The 18,749-nt window shown below is 45.8% G+C and overlaps 1 protein-coding gene across 7 annotated transcripts in view; it reads right to left on the reverse strand.

Moving 5' to 3' along the window:
• Positions 1 to 18,749, reverse strand: part of NSF (N-ethylmaleimide sensitive factor, vesicle fusing ATPase) — a 100,027-nt gene that overhangs the window by 70,848 nt on the left and 10,430 nt on the right. For all 7 annotated transcript variants that reach the window (XR_014150692.1, XM_081837801.1, XM_081837802.1 and 4 more), the window contains exons 2-3: positions 5,012 to 5,097; positions 854 to 953 (exon numbers count right to left, since the gene is read on the reverse strand). Coding sequence is in view for 6 of the 7 variants with exons in the window: in XM_081837801.1 (XP_081693927.1) it covers positions 854 to 953; positions 5,012 to 5,097 (186 nt within the window). In the remaining variant the exon portion in view is untranslated. The remainder of the gene's footprint in view (positions 1 to 853; positions 954 to 5,011; positions 5,098 to 18,749) is intronic.

Genomic DNA, 18,749 nt, shown 5'->3' on the forward strand with positions numbered 1-18,749 from the left:
TAAGCGGCTTAGCGGCTTAGAAAAAGGGGGGGAGGGGAAAAAACCTGCAGGAACTTGCAAGACATTTTTGTCTTGCGAAGCAAGCCCATAGGAAATTCGTTTTGCGAAGCACCTCCAAAACAGAAAACCCTTTCGTCTAGCGGGTTTTCCGTCTTGCAAGGCATTCGTCTTGCGGGGCACCACTGTATACTGGACCGAGGCCGTTCAGGGCTTTAAAGGTCAGCACCAACACTTTGAATTGTGCTCAGAAACATACTGGGAGGCAATGTGGGTCTTTCAGGACCGGTGTTATATGGTCTCGGAGCAGCTGACTGATGGGATGCATCACATGACAGCAGCCATCCTTTCTGAGGAATGAGATAAGAGATACTTCATGGCTCTCTACTCTTAAACAATCTTGCTTTCCGCAGCATGGTGTAGTGGTTAAGAGCGGTGGACTCGTAATCTGGTGAACCGGGTTCGATTCCCCGCTCCTCCACATGCAGCTGCTGGGTGACCTTGGGCTAGTCACACTTCTCTGAAGTCTCTCAGCCTCACTCACCTCACATAGTGTTTGTTGTGGGGGAGGAAGGGAAAGGAGAATGTTAGCCGCTTTGAAACTCCTTCAGGTAGTGATAAAGCGGGATATCAAATCCAAACTCTTCTTCTTCCTTGCTACATCAGACCAAAAGGTGCTTCCAAGTCCAACACTCTGACTCCCCAACAGTGACTGACCAGATGTCCCTGGGAAGCCAACTTTAATATGCAGGTTTTGCATTTTTGTGGGTTAAAAAAACAACACACAGCCATAGCTTTTAGTATGAAGTTTCATTTCACTCTTGGCCAATCAAGCAATAAACAGTCAAAAACATACCTGTGGTAAACTGAAGGCGATGCTGCCTGGGACAACGGAGGAGTAAGTTCTTAGCGTAAAAATGTATTTGTGGTTCGGGGAGGTCTTCACAACTACATGCCTGCAAGGGGGAAGAGAAATGGACGAGGATTGCTACATCCCGTGCAGAAAGTTCCAGCCTCAATCTTTGGCATCTCCCAGGTAGGGCTGGGAGAGAATACTGCCTAAAACCCTGAGAAGTAATATTCAAGGCAACACGATGACCAAGTACAACAATGCAATATCAATATAAACTCTTTATATAATCTATACGAAACATTGAACAATATGAAATATATGAAATATATGAAATAAACATAGAGCCAATTTAACACAGGTCTTGTAAGTCTCTGAAAGTCTTTGTAGACTATGCAAGTCTCTAAAAGAAGCAATAGGTCAGATTCTTATCTGATGAAAACAAGCCTTAAAACTTTGTTTTTATGATGTCCGATGCTGCCGAAGTGGTCCGCAAGAAGACATAGTGAACAGTGATTCTGGATATACCGTATTTTTCGCCCTATAGGACGCACTTTTTCCACTCCAAAAATGAAGGGGAAATGTGTGTGCGTCCTATGGGGCGAATGCAGGCTTTCGCTGAAGCCTGCAGAGTGAGAGGGGTCAGTGCGCACCGACCCCTCTCGCTCTGCAGGCTTCGCGGACCTCTCCGCAAGCAGCGGGAGCCAGCGCTGGGCTCCCACGGCTTGCAGAGAGCTGCCTGTTTGGGGGCTGGGGTCGGGGGAAGCTCGGGCGGGCCTCCCCCGCCCCAGCCCCGCGCCTGGGGGGGGGAATAATTTTTCCCCTTTATTTCCCCCCCAAAAAACTAGGTGCGCCTTATGGGACGGTGCGTCCTATAGGGCGAAAAATACGGTACTCACTGTTTCGTGAAAACCTTCTTCAGCACGGCAGAATGTAGTCAGTCAGTATCGAGCTGGCTGGGCCGACAGTCTGATTCAGGATAAAGCAGTTTCCCTCGGCCCAAAAGACCCTCAGATTGTTAGAATATTCCTGCCAAATGCCCCCGCTTCCTTGGAAGCATCCTAACACAGAGAACATGTTCTTCAAGTCACAGTTATATAGCTCTTCCCATGCAGATTCTGGCTGTCAAGAAGAGCAACTGGGGTCAGTTCTGGCTGCCTTGCCCTTGATAAAAGAGCAATCCCTTATGGGAAGGGCCCTTCCCATCAGATCTAGCAGCAAAACAAGTGACGGTGTACAACTCAGGACAGGGCAGCTTCCTGCTACACAGTTCTGCCCTCAAGGATATGCACATTCAGGAAAGAATAAGGGGATTCCATATAGCTTACAAGGCTGGGATCCAAACTATCTGCATGGTGACTCTATTAAAATCCTTCAGAAAAGTTAGTCATGACTAACTTAAGCCCCACTGATTTCAATGGGAACAAAATGCAACAAATGTGGGGCTCACTTCTCCTGTGATTTCTTTTCATGGGTCTGAGAGGGTTTTTTTTTTCCTTTTTTCTTGTTCCGCTGCTTTTCCATGGTTAAACCTGCTGGTTACTGCTGAATCAGGACAAGCATCTATCTGCAGAAAACCTGATCAATATCTTTTCCTCGATTCAGTAGTAAACAGCGGGTTTTTCTGGGGAAAGCAGCAGGACAAAAAAAGATTAAAAAGTCTCGGACCCGTGATTGGAAATCGCAGGACAAGTGGAATCGTGGTTGAGCCCAGAATCTGTATGCAATCCACACAGGTTTCAGCTTTAGGGCGTGCCTGAGCAGGTAGTTTTCTGCAGGGCAAATATCTGTTTCAGGGATTTTACCAGCGTTGGTCTGCAGTATAAATGAAATGTGAATGTCAGCCTTCACGGTTGCAGAGAAAAATTGGGAACTCAACGGAAGCCGCAAATGTACATACACACGTCTCCACTGACTCATAAGGAAGAGTGCCATAAACAGTGTTCTCTCACTAATGTACAGAGAAAGCAGAGTTTCCCATCCCTTACACCGGTTACCATGGGAGCGTCCTCATCTTTTCCACCACCACGCTCCCCCCACACGGGCCTTTCTAATCCCAAAAGTGACAGGTGCTGAAGAAAAACCATCCATGTAGTTGCTACAAATGAGACTGTGATAGAGAACGATATGCATTTCTCAACACTGATGAACATACATGGTTGCACAATCGGCAATGTTACGAGGTCCCAGCTGATACCTCGCTGTCGCTGCAGAAGGAATAGTTGGTGCTGAGCGCCCACAGTGGGGCGAGGGAGGACAGTCCCCCCCCCCCCGGCGGGGTGAAACGTAATTCCCAGATTCCCAGCTTTCATTTTAAAAAACAAAGGCGTCTCTAGCTGTTGTAGAACCCAAGGTACAAGACAAAAGGTGCAGACACAATTCTTCTCATTTTAAGGTGAGAAATTAGCTAGCTCTCACCTTCCGTGTTTTACTACCCGCCCCCATGGGGGGAAACTGCTGATGCCCATCACACTCCTTCTTCTTAGTGTAATAATAAAATTTAAGGTCTTATATATATATAATAGGTAAAGGTAAAGGGACCCCTGACCATTAGGTCCAGTCGTGGCCGACTCTGGGGTTGCAGCGCTCATCTTGCTTTATTGGCTGAGGGAGCCAGCGTACAGCTTCCGGGTCATGTGGCCAGCATGACAATGCCGCTTCTGGCGAACCAGAGCAGCGCACGGAAACGCCATTTACCTTCCCGCCGGAGCGGTACCTATTTATCTACTTGCACTTTGACGTGCTTTCGAACTGCTAGGTAGACAGGAGCAGGGACCGAGCAACGGGAGCTCACCCCATCGCGGGGATTCGAACCGCCAACCTGCTGATCAGCAAGCCCTAGGCTCTGTGGTTTAACCCACAGTGCCACCCACGTCCCTATATATATATATGTTCATAAATGTACCAACCAAGCACGTACATAGATCAGCACAGGAAGACCAACCTGAAACCGTTTTGACTCCCAAACTGACCAAATGTTTTCTCTGCAAGGAGGGAGGGGGTCAGGGAGCCTTCCCATTGTCTCAGGAAATGGGAAATCACCATCTCAAAGGGTGACAGACTACCAGGAAAGGCAATCAGATAAGGCATTATCAGATAACCTGGTGGACAGGAAAAACAACATTCAAATTTCTGTTGCAATCCACCTTTTCTGTGACTTAGGTATGATGTATGGAGGGGTGGTCTTGAGCTCCAGGGCAGGGAATTTAAAATCTCTATATAAGGGCAGGCACACCTTGGTTCTGGGTCCTCCTCCTTTTCTGTGTGTGAGGGGAACACCCTGTTGCAACAGATCAATAAAGATCAGGCTTACTAGCTGTTTTACTTCTCAATATTCTCTGGTTGGCCCCTGTTATTTTCTCCTACCAATAGGGAACCCACGTAAGGACTCTGTATGGGCTCTTGGATACCCCATAAGGGGAAAAGAGAAGATTTTGTTTACAACATTAGACAATAAAGGACAGAGGTCTGGGAGGGGGCGAGACTCATGAAACTTGCAGTGTTGTGTCCAAGCATTCTCTGTGCCTCCAAGTCACATTCTCACATCAAACAGGCAGCTATAACTAGGTTAGAGGTGCCGTATGTCTCTCAGGGAATGTTTTTGGTGTGGCGTTGCCTTCTGCAAAGCAGAATCGTTCCTAACAAAAGGCACCACCTCAAATCTCCACTAGAAGAGATTGGAATCATTCTGAGCGGTGGACCTTTAGACTAATGAAACTGCAAATGCCTAATTGTTCACTTTCAGGAAACATAAACACACATTTGCACCTGAAAGCTTTTTACTATGCCCTGTGGCTGGCAGGTTATGAGTGTTCCACTTTTACGAGGCTCAGGCTGTATTTTTCATTGGTTTATTGCTTGGAGCAGGTAATTGTTTTAGATTTATGTCATTAATTCATGAAGTGCCTTCTATTCTAGTAAGAGAAGCAATCTAAAACAACAACATTTGAATGACTGTTTTTTGGCAACATTCCACCTTTAGGGGATCGGAACCTGGGAGCAATATATTGTCCAACCAGCCCAGACAACGTCCTGCAATACTCTGGAGATAAGCTACTAAAGGCTCCAGGAAACAGTAGGTTCCTGTAAATTATTTCCCCCCAGGCACCGCAAGAAAGGCAAATTCTCCATTAATGTGTGAGGATAATAACCACCAAAACTTACAAGCCAGACTGAAAATCCTTTTCGTTGACCACCGCACAGTTGCTTAAGGAGAGTTCGTCCGTGGGACATCTCGCAGCTTGCATAGTCTGTGAGGGAATCAGAGAAGACACAAGGAAATGTCAGAGCAGCAAGACATTATAGGACATGTATACAAGATGGCTTTGCTCTCTAAGGTCCACATTTTAATTAGCCGGAGGGAACAGGAAAGGCAAATCAGCTGCTTATAACTTGCTTGGCATTCAGAATACTAGTACAGCGGTACCTTGGTTCTCGAACTTAATCCATTCCAGGAGTCCCGTCGACTCCCGAAACCATTCGAAAACCAAGGCGCAGCTTCCAATTGGCTGCAGGAGCTTCCTGCACTCAATCAGAAGCTGTGTCGGAAGTTTGGCTTTTGAAAAATGTACGCAAACCGGAACACTTACTACCGGGTTTGCAGCGTTCGGGAGCCAATTTGTTTGGGAGCCAAGCCATTTGAGCACCAAGGTACCACTGTACTCTAAAGCAGCGGTTCTCAACCTGTGAGTCCCCAGATGTTGTTGGACTACAACTCCCATCATCCCTGAGCTCTGGCCTTGCTAGCAAGGGGTGATGGGAGTTATAGTTCAACAACATCTGGGGACCCACAGGTTGAGAAAGGCTGCCTAAGGGGACACCTCCGCAGAACAAACATGTTACTTGTGCATGTGGGAACTTGGTTCTGAGAACACTCATAACGTAGAGGATGAAGAAAACTGATCAGACGGAGGAAGCAAAGCTGTGTAATAATAAATAATAATAATTTTATTATTTATACCCCGCCCATCTGGCTGGGTTGTGTCACTTTGGAACGAGACTCTCATGACTGTATGGCTTCACCATACAAGGGTCCTTGTACATTGAAAGCCAGCACATCAAGGAAGAAAAGAAAAAGGCCAACCTTTCCTTTGACGACTACTACTACTACTTATTGTGGGACGCAGGTGGTGCTGTGGATTAAACCACAGAGCCTAGGACTTGCTGATCAGAAGGTCGGCGGTTCGAATCCCCGCAACGGGGTGAGCTGTTGTTCGGTCCCAGCTCCTGCCAACCTAGAAGTTTGAAAGCACGTCAAAGTGCAAGTAGAAAAATAGGTACCGCTCTGGCGGGAAGGTAAACGGCGTTTCCGTGCGCTGCTCTGGTTCGCCAGAAGCGGCTTAGTCATGCTGGCCACATGACCCAGAAGCTGTACGCCGGCTCCCTTGGCCAATAAAGTGAGATGAGCGCCGCAACCCCAGAGTCGGCCACGACTGGACCGAACGGTCAGGGGTCCCTTTACCTTACTACTACTACTACTACTTATTATTATTATTATTCAGATTTATATACCACTCTTCATCAAAAGATCCCAGGGTGGTTCACAGGACAAAAATACAAGACAAAAGCACAAATAAATAGTTAAAACAGAAACAACGGAACAAAACAACCTCTCCCCCCACAAACACGTTTTAAAGGCTGTAGAATATTAATCAGCCAAGGCCTGGTTGAAGAGCATATTGCCCAACCTGCCCAGATAGTGGTTTTGAATAAGACATCTATCACAACTTTCTACAGTGGTACCTCAGATTAAGAACTTAATTCGTTCTGGAGGTCTGTTCTTAACCTGAAACTATTTTTAACCTTTACTACCACTTTAGCTAATGGGGCCTCCTGCTGCCGCCGTGCCGCCGGAGCACGAATTCTGGTCTCATTCTGAAGCAAAGTTCTTAACCCGAGGTACTTTTTTTGGGTTAGCGGAGTCTGTAACCCAAAGCGTATGTAACCTGAAGCATATGTAACCCGATGTACCACTGTATATCAGAGTTTCTAACACTGCCCACAAGTCAGGTGTTTGGGACCTGACAAATTATCACAGGTTATCCACACGCACGGTGCCTTATGTAGCTGCACAAGCAAAAATAGACAATTTGGCACTTCGCAAGCAGATTATGATCTAAAAATGGCTCTGAACTGCAAGCCAGGAGAGCCTCACGTCCTGACATATATTGTACATGCAAACCCTTGGCATTAATTTCCACAACACAGAGGACAAGATTAACTTGGGCACTGATCTGCCGCAAGACAAGAGAGCAAGTGTGCGCAGCAGAAATGATCTATGAGTCATCCGCAGCCTGACAGGGAGCAAAACGGGTGAACCCAAAGCAATATGAAAATCTGTGATGTGACTGAGGACGCAGGGTGCCTCAAGCTCTCTTCCAAAAAGAGAAGAGGCCAAGAACAGAGTGCCCTCAAAAGTGCAGTAGGGAACATGAATAAGGGAACAACGCTAATGGCTCGTCCTGTTAGATCCATCAGGTTCTTCAAAGAAGGGTCTCCAGATGCAGTCAGGAAGCAGTGTGTGAAATTGCCTTCTTGAAAACAATGCAACGCAGAAGGCTGCTAAGTGACGCAGTTTAGTTTAGTTTATTATTTATTTCTTTCAGATTATAACTCGTTACATAAAATATATGGTGGGCTAACCAGGCATTTGTTTTTAGATGCTTTCATCCCATGGTTTTATTGGCTTCAGGTTGTATTTTTGTTTTTAATGATGCTGTTATCATTTTTAAAAGATATTGTATACGGCTTAGAGATTTAAAAATATTAAGATGATTATAAATGCTTTTCAGTCAGGGGTTATTAAACGTCTCCACCCTCTCCCACAGATCCCTTGAACACGGGTGAGGGGTCTCGGTGGACCACATCATGATTTTTCAGCCTGTTTTAGCACCTTTGACGAACTGTGCTAGATGTCGCACGATTTTCTGTGATGTCTTTAACAGCTTCTTTTATTCCTCATAGATTGTATCTTATTGTGTTACAATTTAAAAGCAGCCATGAAACTAAAAATCACTATGAATATTCATAGCTGTCAACTTTTCCCTTTTCTTGCGAGGAATCCTATTCGGAATAAGGGAATTTCCCTTTAAAAAAGGGAAACGTTGACAGCTATGTGAATATTCCATGTGGTGGAATATTCAACCAGAAATCCACAGACCTGCCGCGGGCCACCTGAATGAAGCCTGCAGACCACTGGTGGTCTATAGACCACAGTTTGAGAACCCCAGTTTTGAATAAAGAGAAGCATGAGCCTTACCTCCCATGCTGACTGCAGACCATACGTACAGGACGACACCTTTGTATGCCACATTCGTCTACTGCCTTCCTCCCCCTGACCTTTTCCATGCTAGCATCACCCCTCCTGGGAACTGGAGAGATGTCAGTCTCAGAAGAAGCTGTAATATGGGACTCCTCTGTCTAGCTCTGTCTCTCTCTCACACTTACACAAGCTTAGAATCACAGAATCATAGAGTTGGAAGGGACCCCAAGGTACGCAGACTGAGACCCTACCTGCCCGCAGACTGTCTCGCCAGAGTGGTGCATGCTCTAGTTATCACCCGCTTGGACTACTGCAATGTGCTCTACGTGGGGCTACCTTTGAAGGTGACTCAGAAACTACAACTAATCCAGAATGCAGCAGCTAGACTGGTGACAGGGGGCGGCCGCTGAGACAACATAACACCGGTCTTGAAAGACCTACATTGGCTCCCAGTACGTTTCCGAGCACAATTCAAAGTGCTGGTGCTGACCTTTAAAGCCCTAAATGGCCTCGGTCCAGTATACCTGAAGGAGCGTCTCCACCCCCATCGTTCAGCCCAGACTCTGAGGTCCAGCTCTGAGAGCCTTCTGGTGGTTCCCTCAGTGCGAGAAGTGAGATTACAGGGAACCAGGCAGAGGGCCTTCTCGGTGGTGGTGCCCACCCTGCGGAACGCCCTCCCACCAGATGTCAAAGAGATAAACAACTACCTGACATTTAGAAGACATCTGAAGGCAGCCCTGTTCAGGGAAGTTTTTAATGTGTGACATTTTAATGTATTTTTAATCTTTGTTGGAAGCGGCCCAGAGTGACTGGGGAAACCCAGCCAGATGGGCGGGGTATAAATAATAAATAAATTATTATTAATTATTATTATTATTATTTTTCCTTTCTGTGCAGGAATCTCAGCTCAAGCATCCATGACAGGTGGCCATCCAACCTCTGCTGAAAAACCTCAGAGGAAGGAGAGTCCACAACCTTTCGAGGGAGACCGTTCCACTGTCAAAAAGCATTTACTGTTAGAAAGCTCTTCCTGATGTTTAGTCGAAATCCCCTTAGCTTAAAGCCATTGGTTCCAGAGCAGGGGGAAACAAGCTTGCTCCATCTTCCACGTGACAGCTCTTGATATATTTGAAGATGGCTATTGTATCTCCTCTCAGTCTCCTCTTTTCCAGGCTAAACATACCCAGCTCCTTTAACCGTTCCTCATAAGGCTTAGCTTCTAGACACTTGATCATCCTAGCTGACCTCCTCCGCACACGTTTCAGCTTGTCAACAACCTGCTTAAATTGTGGCACCCAGAATGGGACACAGTATTCCAGGTGTGGTCTGACCAAGGCATAATAGAGTGCTGCTATTGCTATCCTTGAGCTGGATACAGTGGTAACTGAGGTTACGAACTTAATTCGTTCCAGAGGTCTGTTCTTAACCTGAAACCATTCTTAACCTGAGGTGCGCTTTCGCTAATGGGGCCTCCCGCTGCTGCCAGCGCGATTTCCGTTCTCATCCTAGGGCAAAGTTTGTAACCCGAGGTACTACTTTTGGGTTAGCAGAGTTTGTAACCCAAAGTGTTTGTAACCCAAGGTACCACTGTACTATTACTTCTGTTGATGCAGCCTAGAATAGCATTTTCCCTTTATTTGCTGCTGCATCACACTGTTGACTCATGTTAAGCTTGTGGTCCACCTTATCAGCCTTTAGCCAGAAAATTTGTGAAAGAAAGAAAGAAAGAAAGAAAGAAAGAAAGAAAGAAAGCTGATAGTCTGAGTAATCTGGTATATGTCCTAGCTCTCATGCCACCAATCACAGCACTACTACAGCTGTACAGTGGTACCTCGGGTTACACATGCTTCAGGTTACAGACACTTCAGGTTACAGACTCCGCTAACCCAGAAATAGTACCTTGGGTACTATTTACCTCAGGATGAGAACAGAAATTGTGTGGCAGCAGCTGGAGGCCCCATTAGCTAAAGTGGTACCTCAGGTTAAGAACAGTTTCTGGTTAAGAACGGAGCTCCAGAACGAATTAAGTTCTTAACCTGAGGTACCACTGTACAATAAATCACAATGAACCTCGCTTCTTGGCCAAGTACATGTTATATAAAGTACAGATCTAGCAATTGCCACATGAGACTCAGAGCTTCTGAAAAATCAAGCCCAGGATCTGCAGATGCAGCCCTAAATTATGCTAAGTCATTTGTGCTTTGTTTATGTTTAAATAACTGCCTTAGGTGCTGAGTGGAAAAAGCACCAGGCAGAGGGGCTCTGGGCTCCTTTGATGCTGAGGCCTGGTCCGATTTTTGCACCTCAGCAGATGCATTTTCTCAATCTGTAAACATGGAAAGGAAAGTCCACAAAGCCATCTTAGATTGCAATGCTTCTGGGGGGAGGCGGGGGGAGAAGGACTTGGGAGGATTGCCCTGAAAAGCCTGGAAGTAAAGGTAGAGAATTTGGGCTTATAAACACAACTGTCCCAAAAGCTAGAGTCTGTGCCTAAATATAAGGCACATGCCAACCTGGAGGAAGAAAGGGAAATAAATAATCAGCATCCCATTATTTAAATCTGCCTAGAGCCTTCAAATGTCACCCAGGCTGCCAGAGTTAGGCAGTGGTGGGGCACCAAATCTCCTGGAGATTTAAATGCTATTTTGTAACCTGCTCTGGAGGGATTAGAGAGTTAAGCTTTTTCCTATGTCATACGAAGAGCATCTTTCTCTCTCACACAAACACACACTAATGCTAAACAGTATCTCCTAAGTGATGGAGAATTGCCATTTTTTATTATTTTTACAGGGGAGTGTCAAAGGAAGCACTGTATCATCAGACCATGTTCAGAGATTAATTTTATTCACTGGATCTGGAATCAGCCTAATTCTCTTCTTCATACCGATTTTTCTACCTCTGGATAAATTGTGGCAATTACTCATAAAACGGACCAGTTAAGCAAAGTGCATCTCATTTCAGGTCTGGAATCTGGAATCTGAAACCCTGAAATGCAGGTGTGTAGAAAGACTAAGGGCTGCGTGTGTAAGCTGAGTTCTGCTCATGCAACGGGGCTTCCCTTTGCTCCCCGTCCCCCACAATCTGCTCCGAAGGGTCACCCAACCCTCTGGAGCAAATTTTGAGGTTATTTGGGGGAGGGACTCCAGGAGAGGGGAAGGTTTTGTTGTGCAAGCAGATATCTGCTGCACAAACAAAACAGCAGCCCTGGTCACAACCCCAGACCTCAAACACCTGGGCAAATATTAGTACAGTGGTACCTCGGGTTTCATACGCTTCAGGTTACATACACTTCAGGTTACAGACTCCACTAAGCCAGAAATAGTACCTCAGGTTAAGAACTTTGCTTCAGGATGAGAACAGAAATTGCGCAGCGGCGGCGGGAGGCCCCATTAGCTTAAGTGGTGCTTCAGGTTAAGAACAGCTTCAGTTTAAGAATGGACCTCCGGAACGAATTAAGTACTTAACCCGAGGTACCACTGTACCTGGCTTGCTTCTAAAATGGAGTCGTTTGATCTTCTCTCTAGAGGTATATATGCAGAGGTAGGAAGGAATTTAGACCACAATTGCCAGGGTTCTTAGGAAGAATGCTGGGTAGCAAGTGTCTTTAGCTAATGCTGCAAGGACTCCTTTTACACTTGATTTGAGTCTGCACGGACTAAGGAGTTGCTAACTGCTAAGAGCTCCTGAACAGGAATTTTGGGTTTTGAACATTTAACTAGTGTTCAAAATCAGCCAGGCGCCAGGCATGTTTTGCGACTGGTGTGGGTCCAATTGCGCCCACGTAGAGATCTCTGAGTGCCAGGCTGTTGACTGGGGAAAGCAAAATGTCACCTAGAGAAGGATCTGAAATATTTTCCCTGAAGCTTGAATCAGTTTTATTCTGGGTTCCTTTATTTGATGTTTTAATGTGCTTTGAAATTTGTTCTTTAAAATATAAAGTGGTATAGAAATGAAATTATTATTATTATTCATTAAAATCAGGGGGAGGATATGGCGCCTAGACATTCCATTGTGGTGATCGCAGGCCAGGTTTAAGGTGCCATTTGGTGATTAAATTATATACAGTGGCACCTCGGGTTAAGAACTTAATTCGTTCTGGAGGTCCGTTCTTAACCTGAAACTGTTCTTAACCTGAGGTACCACTTTAGCTAATGGGGCCTCCCACTGCCACCTCACGATTTCTGTTCTCATCCCGAAGCAAAGTTCTTAACCCAAGGTACTATTTCAGGGTTAGCGGAGTCTGTAACCTGAAGCGTCTGTAACCCGAGGTACCACTGTATATATCTTAGTTTCTAACACACTTCGGGAGATCACAGGGAACCTGGTAAAAAATAAAGCAGGATATGCCGGACTGAAGTCATCTACCCCGATGTACACAGTTGAAATTCACAACCACAACAACAACAAAAAGTTTTCTCATCCTAAAGTCCCAGATATTCCTTCAAATTCCCTTCATCTAACTGCTTTCCTCCAGGCTCCATGCCCCCACAAGTTCTAGCCGGATTACTGGTCTGGGAAACCTGGGTCTTATTCTTTGTTCAGGATAGCTTTGAGCATGTCATGTCCTGCCAGCTTCTGTTTCTTCCCAGGAACACAGGAATTGGAACGACCTCCTAGTAGCACAGGGTTGTTGGAGAGATCAGCACAATTCATAACACGCACATGAAAAGTGCTACATACCGTATTTTTCCGTGTATTAGACAAAGTTTTTTAAACTGTGTCAAAAAACCGGGGTCATCCAATACACGGATAGTGGCATGGAGGGGTACGCTCAACAACTTTGGGCCATCTCCCCTCATTTTCTTAAAACTGAGTCCCCCAAAATGGGGGGGGGGGTGTCTTATACATGGGGGCGTCCTATAGATGGAAAAATATGGTAAATGACTCTAAGTTGTTAAGTTTGAATTGCAAAAGGGGAGTGAGGCACATTTCCATATATTCTAACTCCGTCCCTTTACCAAGCATTGCCCCCCTCCACTTGCAAAAGCTAGAAGTGTCCATTCCTCATAGCCCTAGGACACAGGCAAAAGAGAAAAGCCAATCAGCAAGAAAATTGTTGACTGAAGAACGGGTTGTGAATTTTCCCATTCTTAAGAGAAAAACGGGGGGGGGGGGCACATTCAGCTCATGCACCAGAGGTTCTCTACCGCTATTGGAGGTGGTCACAGAAATTTGGGTATGACAGGAATATAGCAGGTTTTGAGGAACAAAAATATTATATAGTTGTTCCATTTCCTCGGTAGAATGACATTCAAAAGTGTCCGAAACAGAGAAAAATCAGTCATTCCCCCATCCAAAAACCCTAGTTAATAGTCTTTTCCCCACAGAAAAACGAGTGCTTATTGCCTTTGCTCTTGTCTCATTTCCCCACTGTTCTGGCGCCGGTGAGAGCAGTTTCCATCTCATATACTCAGAAGAGAAAGCGTAAAAAGAAGCTATCTGAAAACCTGCATCTGACAGGAAGGATTTTTGACTCACTAACAACAACAGCAGCAGCAGCAACAACAAAAGCTCTCTCTTTCTAAATGCTGCAGAAACGAAGAACGTTTGGGCAAAAACCGTAAGTGGGTGTTTTGTGCAAAAGGACTGAACTCATTTCTAGTATGGACTGGGCATGTGCTCAGAGACACGTTGCTGTTGTTTTTAAAAAATCTAGATGTACATCCAACACTATTATTCCAAAAGCCATTGTTTGGTACCCGGATCTTGTTGCTGGATTGGACTTTTTGTAAAAAAAATTTAAAAAAATGCAGAGTACAACCTAGAAGGCCACATTTGCAGTGTAATAAATGAAAATCTGCCCTTATTCCCTTATGGGGAACACAAGAGCCCTTAGAGAGTCCTTTGAGGGTTCTCCATTGGTCGGAGAAAATAACAGAGGCCAACCAGAGAATATTGAGAAGCAAAGCAGCTACTAAGCCTGATCTTTATTGAACTGCTGCAACAGGGTACCCCTTTCACATGCAGGAGGAGGAGGACCCAGAACCCAGGTGTGCCCGCCCTTATATAAATATTTTAAATTGCCCGCCCTGGAGTTGAAGACCACCCCCAGACACATCATACCTACATCACAGAAAAGGGTGTAGCTCACAACAGAAATCTGAGTACGTTGTTTACCTCCTGTCTGGCAGGTTACCTGTTAATGCTTACTTGACTGGATACCCTAGGGAACCTGGCCAGTCTTTTGTAATGATAAATACTTAGTTCCTGAGCCAGGTCACAGACTCACCCTATTCATACACAGACATACCATTAAGACAGGATTTGTGAATGAAAAGACAATGGGGAGGCTTTTCCATTTTCCTTGACCTTGCAGAGAAATCATTTGGTCAGTTTGGGAGTCAAAATGGTTTCCAGGCTGTTTTCCTGTGCTGCTTCAGACATGCGGTTTATATATTTATGTATGTGTTTGCTTGGTACATTTATGAACATTTATTATATATATAAGACCTTAATTTTTTATTTCAGCAGCAAAGTGTCCACAATTAAAGGAGAAGGCTGAGACTAGATAAGATTGTGGCTCAGTGTTCATCGTGCACTGTTAACAAGAACGAAAGGACACAATGCAAAGAGCACCAGTAGCATGTGGTTAAAGAACTACTTAAGTTAAATAACCAACACACACATCTCACAGTGAAACATCTGGTAGCAATGCAGTCTACCTTTCCTTGCATCATTCCATCAGACCTAGATTCAAAGCTTCAAGCATGCAAGCCAAGAGCTTGAAAAACATGGCAGTATGTTCAAGGGCAGAGATGGGGAATTTATGGCCCTTCAGATGTTACTGTAACTCCCACCAGCCCCAGTTAGCACAGCCAGTAGCCAGGGGTGATGGGGTTTGTAGTCCAACACCTGGAGGACCACAGGAGTCCTTCCCTGTTCTAGTGAATACTGGACTTCACTAGCCAAGGTTTATCAATGTAAAGCTCAAAAACAGTAGGAGAGCTTCCCAGAGTTGCCTTGCCTTCTACCAACGAGATGTTCCTCTGATATGCAGCCACTGGAAATAGGGGGCATGTTCTAAGGTGCACTCTCATATCACGTAGGGCAGTGGTGGCCAAACTTGGCCCTCCAGCTGTTTTGGGACTACAACTCCTATCATCCCTAGCAAGCAGGACCAGTGGTCAGGGATGATGGGAATTGTAGTCCCCAAAAAGCTGGAGGGCCAAGTTCGGTCATCACTGACGTAGGGCAACGGTGGGACCTCACAGGCCTACCCAATGTGCCGCAAAAAACGAGGGCGCTCCCAGAATCCACTGTCCTGCGTAGGACTTTCTTGACGAGACAAGTCAACACTGACAGGTTTTCCCTGAGGCGCGCATTTCGAAAACAGTTGCAGCGCTACATGGCAATTACAGAATAAGCTTAAAAAGGAAAGGTGGGGAGGGATTTTAAGGTTTAAGATGATTTATTATAGGTAAAGGAAAAGGGACCCCTGGCCATTAGGTCCAGTCGTGACCGACTCTGGGGTTGTGGCGCTCATCTCGCTTTATTGGCCAAGGGAGCCGGCGTACAGCTTCCGGGTCATGTGGCCAGCATGACTAAGCCACTTCTGGCGAACCAGAGCAGTGCACGGAAACGCCGTTTACCTTCCCGCCGGAGCGGTGCCTATTTATCTACTTGCACTTTGACCTGCTTTTGAACTGCTAGGTTGGCAGGAGCAGGGACCGAGCAATGGGAGCTCACCCCGTCGCGGGGATTCAAACCGCTGACCTTCTGATCGGCAAGTCCTAAATACCAGCAGTCCACAACTGCCTGATACTGGTAATAATACTGTGATAATTCTGCTGTGGGGTCTCAGGAAAGCATCCAAGTAGCTAAACATGCAGCAGAATGCTGCTGCTGCTTGTATTCTTCCTATCCCCACTAGAAACACTGCAGTCTTAGACATGCTAATTCTGGAAGGAGGACAAGGCTGCTGCAGGCAAAGGGCATTGTTTCAGGCCTCCAAAATCTTAGGAGATTCAAGGTGTGGAAGCAGAATTCCCTAAGAATGGACTGTTTGTGTATGCCCTGGGTAATAAATGCCTGGGGGAGCGGGGCACAATGCGGATCCTTCTGTTTTCTCACTAGGAAAAAGCAAGCTATCACTTAGCAGGAGGGAAACAGCAGGAGACCAATTATCCCTGGAAAGGTTTATTGCTAGAGACATCCTTTCAACCAGGACCACAGGTCCCAAAGGTGGCTGGCAGGCAGGCAGGCAGAGGAAACAAGTGGGGGGGAGGGAGAGAGAAGTGCATTCCAATAATAATTATTTGTTTGTTTGTTTGTTTGTTTGTTTTTATACCCCTCGCGTCTGGCTGGGTTTCTCCAGCCACTCTGGGCGGCTCCCAACAGAATATTAAAAACATGATGTTTGATGTTTTAACATTAAAAACTTCCCTAAACAGGGTTGCCTTCAGATGTCTTCTAAAAGTCAGATAGTCGTTTATTTCCTTGACATCTGATGGGAGGGCGTTCCACAGGGTGGGCGCCACTACCGAAAGGGCCCTCTGCCTGGTTCCCTGTAACCTCGCAGGGAGGGAACTGCCAGAAGGCCCTCGGAGCTGGACCTCAGTGTCCAGGCAGAATGATGGGGGTGGCCTTAAAGGTCAGCACCAACACTTTGAATTGTGCTCGGAAACATACTGGGAGCCAATGTAGGTCTTTCAGGACTGATAGTAAAAGCACAACGTCAGGCAATACCAATGAGACGGAAACATGGAAGGTGCCTAAAGAAGCCAGGGTGGCTATCTAAAGAACTTTTAACTGAGTTAAGATTAAAAAAGGATGTGTACAAAAAATGGAAAAGGGGGGAAACCACAAAAGAGGAATTCAAACAAATAGCCAGCACGTGTAGACACAAAGTCAGAAAAGCTACAGCACAGAATGAACTCAGGCTTGCTAGAGAGGTTAAAAGCAACAAAAAAGGCTTTTATGGGTATGTTCGTAGCAAAAGGAAGAAGAAAGAAACAGTGGGGTCACTCAGAGGAGAAGATGGTGAAATGCAAACAGGGGACACAGAAAGGGCTGAACTCCTCAATGCCTTCTTTGCCTCTGTCTTCTCCGATAAAGAAAACAATGCCCGACCTGAAGAATTTGGAGCAAATGATTCAGCAGAGGAAACACGGCCCAGAATAACTAAGGAGATAGTACAAGAATACTTGGCTAGTTTAGATGTATTCAAGTCTCCAGGGCCAGATGAACTGCATCCAAGAGTATTAAAAGAACTGGCAGATGTGATCTCAGAACCACTGGCAGTCATCTTTGAGAATTCCTGGAGAACAGGCGAAGTCCCGGCAGACTGGAGGAGGGCAAATGTTGTCCCTATTTTCAAAAAGGGGAAAAGAGAGGACCCAAATAATTACCGCCCAGTCAGTCTGACATCAATACCAGGGAAGATTCTGGAGCAGATCATTAAGCAAACAGTTTGTGAGCACCTAGAAAGGAATACTGTGATCACCAATAGTCAGCATGGATTTCTGAAAAATAAGTCGTGTCAGACTAACCTGATCTCATTTTTCGACAGAATTACAAGCCTGGTAGATGAAGGGAACGCAGTGGATGTAGCCTACCTTGATTTCAGCAAGGCATTTGACAAGGTGCCCCATGATATTCTTGTAAAGAAGCTGGTAAAATGCGGTCTTGACTATGCTACCACTCAGTGGATTTGTAACTGGCTGACTGACCGAACCCAAAGGGTGCTCATCAATGGTTCCTCTTCATCCTGGAGAAGAGTGACTAGTGGGGTGCCACAGGGTTCTGTCTTGGGCCCGGTCTTATTCAACATCTTTATCAATGACTTGGATGATGGACTCAAGGGCATCCTGATCAAATTTGCAGATGACACCAAACTGGGAGGGGTGGCTAACACCCCAGAGGACAGGATCACACTTCAAAACGACCTTGACAGATTAGAGAACTGGGCCAAAACAAACAAGATGAATTTTAACAGGGAGAAATGTAAAGTATTGCACTTGGGCAAAAAAAATGAGAGGCACAAATACAAGATGGGTGACACCTGGCTTGAGAGCAGTACATGTGAAAAGGATCTAAGAGTCTTGGTTGACCACAAACTCGACATGAGCCAACAGTGTGACGCGGCAGCTAAAAAAGCCAATGCAATTCTGGGCTGCATCAATAGGAGTATTGCATCTAGATCAAGGGAAGTAATAGTGCCACTGTATTCTGCTCTGGTCAGACCTCACCTGGAGTACTGTGTCCAGTTCTGGGCACCACAGTTCAAGAAGGACACTGACAAACTGGAACGTGTCCAGAGGAGGGCAACCAAAATGGTCAAAGGCCTGGAAACGATGCCTTATGAGGAACGGCTAAGGGAGCTGGGCATGTTTAGCCTGGAGAAGAGGAGGTTAAGGGGTGATATGATAGCCATGTTCAAATATATAAAAGGATGTCACATAGAGGAGGGAGAAAGGTTGTTTTCTGCTGCTCCAGAGAAGCGGACACGGAGCAATGGTTCCAAATTACAAGAAAAAAGATTCCACCTAAACATTAGGAAGAACTTCCTGACAGTAAGAGCTGTTCGACAGTGGAATTTGCTGCCAAGGAGTGTGGTAGAGTCTCCTTCTTTGGAGGTCTTTAAGCAGAGGCTTGACAACCATATGTCAGGAGTGCTCTGATGGTGTTTCCTGCTTGGCAGGG

This window comes from Podarcis erhardii (assembly GCF_964252035.2).
Source record: "Podarcis erhardii genome assembly, chromosome: 13".
Classification (NCBI taxonomy): Eukaryota; Metazoa; Chordata; class Lepidosauria; order Squamata; family Lacertidae; genus Podarcis; species Podarcis erhardii.